The sequence below is a fragment of the Juglans microcarpa x Juglans regia genome, chromosome 3S, assembly GCF_004785595.1.
Source record: "Juglans microcarpa x Juglans regia isolate MS1-56 chromosome 3S, Jm3101_v1.0, whole genome shotgun sequence".
Classification (NCBI taxonomy): Eukaryota; Viridiplantae; Streptophyta; class Magnoliopsida; order Fagales; family Juglandaceae; genus Juglans; species Juglans microcarpa x Juglans regia.
This window is the reverse complement of record NC_054599.1, coordinates 6,382,349-6,390,789: the sequence shown is the minus strand read 5'-3', so window position 1 is coordinate 6,390,789 and position 8,441 is coordinate 6,382,349. Positions and strand designations below refer to the sequence as shown.

The 8,441-nt window shown below is 39.7% G+C and overlaps 1 protein-coding gene across 3 annotated transcripts; it reads left to right on the top strand.

Annotated features, from left to right (window-relative positions):
• The first annotated feature begins 1,253 nt into the window (after nt 1–1,253).
• Nucleotides 1,254–4,413, top strand: LOC121258045 (growth-regulating factor 2-like). 3 transcript variants are annotated; one of them, XM_041159383.1, is made up of 4 exons: nt 1,254–1,861; nt 2,007–2,180; nt 2,667–3,036; nt 3,346–4,413. In XM_041159383.1, the coding sequence occupies exons 1-4, from the start codon at nt 1,516–1,518 to the stop codon at nt 4,142–4,144; spliced, it is 1,689 nt and encodes a 562-aa protein (XP_041015317.1). In that variant the 5' UTR covers nt 1,254–1,515; the 3' UTR covers nt 4,145–4,413. The 3 variants fall into 3 exon arrangements, with proteins under 3 accessions (XP_041015317.1, XP_041015318.1, XP_041015316.1); XM_041159382.1 differs by having other exon boundaries at nt 1,255–1,861; nt 2,010–2,180; XM_041159384.1 differs by lacking the exon at nt 2,007–2,180.
• Nucleotides 4,414–8,441: the final 4,028 nt, after the last annotated feature.

Below are 8,441 nucleotides of genomic sequence, written 5' to 3'. Positions count from 1 at the left end.
CCAAACAACTCCACCCTGATTTTTAAATAAATAAATAACATCATATATTATTATTAAAATATTATAAGATACCCAGAATTATCATCTTTTTGTCGCACCCACCTCACGTCTTGTCCACATCTCATCCTGATTTCCCACGCATCCAAACCCCTCTCTCTCACACCCTCTGTATTGAGGTGCTTGACTTCTATACTCGCGGATCCGATGAAGAAACCTAAGTTGTTTCCAGAACGGACCGTTAGATTGTGCTGTAGTATCCAACGCGCTCAAATAGAGAGTGGCTTAAGATTGCAAATTGTATGCAAGATTTTTATACATACAGATAGATATAATAAAAGGGGAGAGCTATCCTCGAGACGATTAGTTAACGCATCACGTCTACGGCCAAGTGGGCCCAGTCTCAGCGCTTCTCTCGAGGCACTAAAGTTTAAACGGTGCTCGTAACGACAAAAAAAAGTGTCACCGTTTTGGAGGCACTTATTTTCCCTAATTCCAGTCTTGCACCCAAGTGCTCAGAGAAATAACATTTTTTTTTACTTTTTCTTATTTGCGTATAGAAATATTAAGAAAAATATTATAATCACAATCAAGTTTGTAAATTTATAAATTAACGTAATTTAATATAATATGTTAGATTATAAAATTATTTTATTATAAAATAAATTTAACTTATTTTATAAAAATATTTTAATTTATAGATTTATTTTATATAATTTTTTTAACAATTCTCAAATTTTAAAAGATTATGTCAACCTAATATCTTATTTTTGTTCTTTTATCTTAATATTTAAATATAAAAAGATAAAAATAATAAATTATATATAAATTAAATAGAGGTGTATAGTGTAAAATTTTTTATAATATTTTTCTTAATTTAAATAGCGTATGTCAATTGAATCTATGTGACAGTAATTAATTAATTAATTAATCATTTTAAGCAGTTATAATTTAACTCGTTTTAACATGTTATAATTCTACACTGGTTGAGAGAACGATAAGCGAAGTAGTAGACAGTAAAGGACGTGGCTAATGGTATGAAACAGAAACGGTACGGGGGGGTGCCCTAACGCTGTGATCATTTCCCAATGGAGGATTAGTGTGGGATTTGGCTTTACATTCAGAAAACGATAGATGGATATCGCAATAATGATGAGAGAGAGAGAGAGAGGGGGGGGAGAATAGGGACCCTTTTTTACTAGTTTGTCTGCTAGCTAGTATGGTGCGAATGTTGGAAGCATGGAAGCAAGGCCGAGAATGGCGGCAACCCATTACTCGGTGATAAATCTCACATCAACCATTACTCAAGAAAAAAAAAAAATTCATACCCAGCTGGAGGCAGATTTCTTAGAGTGAGAGAGGGATAAGAGATGGGTCATAGAAGTTGAAGCCTGTGCAGAAAATAAAAAATTATATCCATATATAAAAATGTTCGTCTGGGGGACTTTGGTGGGGTGAGTAGTTGTTCTTTTGGATGGGAAACTTGGTTTTCTATTTGGGGAAAGTGGTTTCATTATTATGAGTATGGACAGCTTCGACGTTTTAGACAAGGAAGCAAAAGAAAACAGTGGTGATGTTCCAAAGTTAGGTGTGAAGCTGGAAAGCATTGAACCGGTTAGTGACAAGGCGATTATGGTTCATCATGAAAATCACCACCGTCCATGTCCATCATGCGAGACTCAGGTTGGTGATGGCGATGGTCCCAGATGTAGCAACAGCACTATAACTAGTGGTGCATACGATGTTGCTGCTGCTGCTGCTGTTTCTGGTGCTGCTGTTCCAGGTAGTGGTGCAGTTGTAAGAGCTGTGCAGCCTTTTGACATTTCTACCTATTCTACTCCTCACACCGTCTCCAAATTCCCAGGTTTGGGTTTATTTTTGTTTCGAGTCATTGCAAAAGTGAAACTTATAGCTCCCTGGCTGTTGATATAAATTGAAAAGAGAAAAAGTAAAGGTGGTTTTGTCTGAAGGCATTGAGGATGTGCGTGTGTTTTTGGTGGTGTGTGTAGCAGCAGGCAGAATGGCAGCATCTCTGGGGTTTCCTTTTACAAATGCACAGTGGAAGGAGCTTGAAAGACAAGCTATGATCTACAAGTATATGATGGCCTCCGTTCCTGTTCCTCCTGAGCTCCTTATTCCCGTTAGCAGAACTCCCTCAGACCCAGCTGCTTCCCACGCTCACTGTAACGGCCCTTCTCTTTTTGACTTTTTTTTTCCTCCTTCGATCTCTCGTTACTTTCATGATGGGCTGCTCCATTCTTCTCCTTTACTGATCTGATATGGTTATTAACTCTGTCCCTGTCTCTCTCTCCCAAGACACACAGACAAAATAGACTTTGCCCTTTTTCTGTCCCTTGTTCAGTGTTAGATTTACCGTGGTGGGTTATTTTGTATTTGATGTGTGTGCGCTTTGCTTTTTTCGATTTCTTTCTCCCACGAACACGTACAAGCACGAAGTTCATACCTACTTTCCTTCAAGAGTGCAGTTGTCTTACATAATTGATCGTGTTAATTTTTGTGTCTTTTGTGATGCACCGACATTCTTTTCATGATGGGATAGTATCTTTCCCCACTAGTTCTTGTGGCCGGGTTACACCTTGTGTTGTTTCTTGACCGATTCTTCCGAATTTAACGATCTCTGGTTTGTGTTTTTATGTTCTGGTGGGCAGTGGGAAGTAGTGGTTTGAACCTCAGATTGTCAAACAGTTCGGATCCAGAGCCGGGGAGGTGCAAGAGGACAGATGGGAAGAAATGGAGGTGCTCTAGAGATGTGGCCCCCAACCACAAATACTGTGAGCGCCACTTGCATAGAGGCCGTCCCCGTTCAAGAAAGCCTGTGGAAATTCAAGCAAACAACAGCAGCAGCAGCAAGAGGACCCGCCGTGAAGATTATAGTGCTCTTCCTACTTCTGTTAACATTCCTATTCCTAGACCCACAGTCAACAACAATAGTGTTTCATCTCAGTTTCTTGGACGTACTGCTGGTTCCCCATTCCACCGGCCGACTGACGTTTCGCTTACTTCACACAATGATCCGAGGTTGGTATTATAGTTCTCATTCGGCGTCTTATAGTTTCTGCCGTTTTTCAACTCCGGTTGGTTGATCGGTAATGTTTTCCGAAGAAAAGGGGAAATTTTTAAGCTTTTGGTGATTATTTATTGTGAAAGGAGCTTGCTTGCTTGATCTTAGTTTATAGGAGCCAAGAAATTTAAACAAACGGGTGGTCCTTGGTTGTCCTGTAATTTTCAACTGCATTCTCGGGCCAAAGTGAGAATTCTAGAAAAATATTATTGTAAATTAGTGGGTATTCTTGGGTGCCTGATGTGGTTGTGTTTGCGTTTTTGAAGGAGCTTGGACTGGGTTGTAAAAGGAGAACCCGTTCCCATGGCTACAACTGACCAACAATGGCACCATCTGATGCAAAATAAAATGGAATTCGCCTCTGAGACGTTCTCTCACTGTCACCCCAATGCTTCTATCTTCAAACAAAACTACCCCGAGGAGCCCTTGAATCTGAACTCGTATGTGTATTTCAGCACCTGTGAAGATACACAGAGCAAAGACTGTTCTTTGTTCCTCAATTCAGATATGATTTCTACACAAGAGCCTCACACGGGAACCACAAGGGGTTTCATTGATGCGTGGTCTAATGCAGTAACAGAGGAGAACATAGCCAACTCAAGCACCTTGTGCTCTGTCTCATCAAATGGGTTCTCGCCCTCTTTACTCACTCTATCAATGGGTGGCAGTAACTCCATTGATGATGAAATGGGTCAACTCCAAATGGGATCGGGCTTAATTGGAAGGAACCAAAACAATGAAAGTGGTAGCAAATCTGATATATCAAGATGGTATACCCCTGCTTCGTCGGTAGCTGCTCCCACACCGGGTGGGCCTTTAGCTGAGGTTCTAAGGCCGAGCATGGTTGCCATCGCTGCCGGAGCTGCATCGAATGTGTCATCTCCAACCCCTGGAAATGGTGATTCAAGGGGTGATTCGACAAGGTCTCATGCTACTATGGTCTCATCGCCGTCTGGGGTTCTTCAGAAAACATTTGCTTCATTGTCTGATAGTAGTGGTAATAGCAGCCCAAACCTTGGGAGCTCGAGGGCCACTCCTGAGATCGCTATGCTCTGGTTGAATTAGAGCTACTTAGCACCGTGATCATATTGAATCAAACCTGATGGGTTCATTGGTTTCTTTAATTACGATGTTGTTCTGGACAATTTAGTTCTGTCGAATAGTTTTTTTTGTGTAAAATTATAAGTTGTCTGCAAGATCTGAACATCTGTTTTGAGCTGTGGATCTATAGAACAGGGCATGTATTTATCGCCGACGTTCAAAGTGTAACATCGGTGAAATATCGCTGATGTGATTAAACAGACTTTATCTTTTTATAGTTGATTTCAAGTCAATAATCCTGTGTGAATTATATTTGGGGAGAAGCCGAACTCAATTTACATGGCATATATTCCGCTTTGTTTTCTTTTCTTTTTCCTGAACTATTGTTGTGTTCTTTCCCCATTTTTAACAAAGACACTTGAATTCGTTCTCTGTTTTTTATTTTTTGATATATTTGGGAGGTGTTTCGAATTTCATATCTCCATTTTGGAAGCTGGTAGTAATGTCAATCAGGCCTTGGCATTGAATTCGTTCTTTGGTTCCTGGAGAGATCCGTGGCCTCTTCAACCATAAGCTGGTAAGCCTTCAAGCAGCTTATGGTTCTGCCATTACCAGAGGGCTTAAGATGGATGAATGACGCGTCTTTTTATCAGTGATAAAGCTATCTTCATGTTAGTGTTATAATGTTACTTGCAATCTCTTTCTAAGCTGCTAGGAGTTGGATGTGCGTGTTATTTTTAAATTGTTTGATGACACTTCAGAACACTGCAGTAGGGAAAAGGGTTACTCATTAGTCATTTCGTCGCCCCCAACAATGACAGAATACAACTGTAACAGTTCGGCATGTGAAGATCATAGGGAGCAGATGGAGAGTTTGAGACCTGAAAAGGAAGTACATGGAGGAAGCTGAAGTATTTTCGGTTCTCATGGGCCTTGGGCTCTTGGGCTCTCACTTTTATTTCCATTTTATGTTATTGTAATTAGTTGGACTGAATTAACGGGCTGGAAGCCCATAGACTAGCTTTGATGTCAGTTGGTCTTTATGTTATGTTTTGTTAGGTTTACTCAGCAATCGGCCCAAGCCCATGTTAGGAAGAATCCGTTACTCATTGCCAGCTATATGTATTGAGCAGTAGTGCTTTGTAGAATTTTTATACAGAAAATAATAGAAAATTCTCATTTTTCTTCCTTGTCTTCTTCCAGAGGTTCTCACCTTCGAAATAAGGTTTTTACATTCAAAATATTTACATTACAAAGTGGTTTGTTATATTTGGTATCAAAGAGACATGATCTCTGTGCACGGAATTCCATCACCATGGTAGAAGGTACTCGTTTGACCCAGCTACAAGATGGCTTGAATGCCTTGAAAAAAATGGATGCTCAATATCAAAATCTGGAAATCAAAGAGGCAAAATGAAGCAGTGATGCAACAACTATCATCTTTAACTTTAGAGCTGCAAAAGAAAAATAAAAATCACAACCATGCAGAGTCTTTTTCAAGGATTCAGAACCATAAAGAAGCAACTCCCAAGGAGGTGAGGTTCATACTAGATCTGTCAAATTAGACTTCCTGTGTTTCAAGCAGAGGATGCCATAGGGTGGTGTATTAGGTATACTATTTCTTTGTTTTTTATAACACTTTACGCCAGCATCGTATTAGACTAGCATCCTTTCATATGGAAGGAGAAGCACTTGTTTGGTTCCAAGATTTGGAAGAGTTTGGACAATTCACTGGTTGGGATGCATTTGTTAAGGCACTTTTGGCCAAATTTGGCCTAAATGCAAATTTGGTCCAAATGCCTGTGATGAACCCATGGAATCCCTAACCAAATTGAGACAAGCTGGTTCATTGGAAGACTACAAAGCTAGGTTTGAAGCTTTGTCCAACAAACTGAAGGGTCTCTCGAATTTCTATAAACTAAGTTACTCTTTTTAAGTGGACTAAAACATGAGATAAGACTCCCTATAAGGATGTTCAACCCTCCAATTTGACCATTGCCTATAGCCTAGCCAAGATTTAAGAAGAAAACCTAAACCTTTCCAAAAGGCACCACAAACCGACCCTACCCTATTCATTGGAACCTAAGATACTAAAAAATCCCAACCAGCAAAATCCCCACTTACCATCCAAAAAATCAACCAAAATCAAATGAATGAGATGAGGGGAAATGGGTTATGTTACCATTGTGATGCTAAATGGAATCTAGGCCACAAAAGTCAAAACCCCAAGTTATACCTGTTGGAAGAAGTAATGTCTGAGACAGAACCTGAACCTGTGCAGGAGTTAGCACCACCTAAAAGGAAAAGAGAATGAGAGTTAGTTGAGTTGAGCATTGTTAAGGAAACCCCAGGAATTTCTTTACATGCTCTAACGAGGTCACATAATCCTAAAACCATGAAGGTTAAGGGAATCATAGTCTCTACTTGGGTTATAGTCCTTATTGACACAAGATCCACACACAAATTCCTATATCTAGCAGTGGTCAAGAAAAATGGACTACATGTAAACTTGGAGGAAAGGGTTAAAGTGAGGGTAACCATTGGGGAATTACTGCTTAGTGAAGGGAAGATTGAAGGAGTAAAGGTGAAAATATAAAACATCCTTTTTTTACTAGATGTTCATGTCCTAATGTTGGCTGGTTGTGACATGGTCATGAGCATATAATGGCTCAGGGAGCTAAGGTCTGTACTTTGGAATTTTAAAGAGTTAACTATGAAATTTTCCTATCTAGGGAAACCAGTTGAACTAAAGGGGTTAGTAGTAGCCCAAATGATTGAGGAATGGTCTTTAAACTAGTGTAATGAGATTGAAAAAAAAAAAAAGGTAATTCTTCAAGTGCTAGAAGGGAAAGGGAGCATTGAGTTAACAGAACAAGGGGCAATCCGCAGCAGTACAATGTTTGTTGGAATCCTGCAATGATGTGTTTCAGGAGCCTAAAGACTTGCATCCTTCCAAATCTAAGGATCATGCAATCAACTTAATTCCTGGAACTAAACCTATCTCCATTAGACCCTATCGTTGCCCCTATTTCCAAAAAGATGAGATAGAAAGAATAGTAAAAGAACTCCTAAAATAGGGGTTATCCAGCCTAGCCAAAGCCCCTATTCTTCTCTTGTGTTCCTAGTGAGAAATGTTGATGGTACATAGAGACTTTATGTGGATTATAGGGGTCTTAACCAAGTCATCATCAAAGACAAGTTTCATTTACCAGTTGTTGAAGAGTTGATGGATGAATTCAATGGTGTTGTGTGTTTTTCAAATTAGATTTAAGGTCTTGTTACCACCAGATCCAAGTGAAACTAGAAGATGTCCCAAAAATAGCCTTTAGGACACATGAAGGGCCTTATGAATTTCTGGTAATGCTCTTTAGGCTAACCAATGTCCCTTCCACATTCTAAAGCCTCATGAATGAGGTGCTTAAATCATATCTAATAAAGTTTATCCTTGTATTTTTTTTATGATATATTGGTTTACAGTAAGGCTACGTTTGGGTATCAAGAGTACTTCAAGTACTCTCACTACTATTATTTACTTTATTATTACTTTTCACCTACTTTTTTACTATTCATTACTTTTTACCTACTATTCATTATTCTATTATTACTTTTTCATTACTATTCACAAACATTTTCAACACTTCTCAGGTATTCTCACTACCCAAACGTAGCCTTAATATACGGAGCACCTAAGAGTGACCTTGGAGACACTGAGGCAACACTAGCTTTAGCAAAACAAAGAAAGTGCAGATTTGGATGCATTGAGGTGGCATATCTTGGCCATCTAATTCCAGCTCAAGGAGTGAGAGCTAGCCCAAAGAAGCTGTTGGGTATGAAAGAGTGGCCCTTACCCAATGCTTTGAAGGCTTTGAGAGGGGATTTCTAGGGCTGACTAACAATTATAGAAGGTTTATAAAATGGTATGGGGGTATTGCAACCCCTTTAACAAAAATGCTTAAGAAAATTGTTGCAAACCAAACTGTTGAAATTAATGCATAGTAGCCCTTTTTTTTGGGGGGGGGGGGGGGGGGGGGGGGGGGCGGTGCTCGGTTATACAAAGAGTGAGGAGGGAGTGTTACAGGCTAAGCCTTAAGAAATATATGAAATGGCTCATTAGGAGTTGTGACACGTGCCAAAGAGTGAAGGTGGACAATACTTTGCCTAGTGGATTATTGCAACCCCTAGTCGTGTCTCACCAACCATAGACTCACATATTTATGGACTTCATTGAAGAGCTTCACACTCACATGGATTTAACTATTTATGGGTGGTGGTCATGGCGGAACCAACAATTTTTCTGAGGGGGGCCAAATTTTCTAGTGTG

Bases quoted from the DNA above. Each gene is read 5' to 3' on its own strand.
- LOC121258045 (XM_041159383.1), top strand. From the start codon at position 1,516: ATGAGTATGGACAGCTTCGACGTTTTAGACAAGGAAGCAAAAGAAAAC. The intron at 1,862-2,006 runs GTTTGGGTTTAT...TGGTGTGTGTAG, and splicing joins CACCGTCTCCAAATTCCCAG to CAGCAGGCAGAATGGCAGCA. The intron at 2,181-2,666 runs GTAACGGCCCTT...TCTGGTGGGCAG, and splicing joins AGCTGCTTCCCACGCTCACT to TGGGAAGTAGTGGTTTGAAC.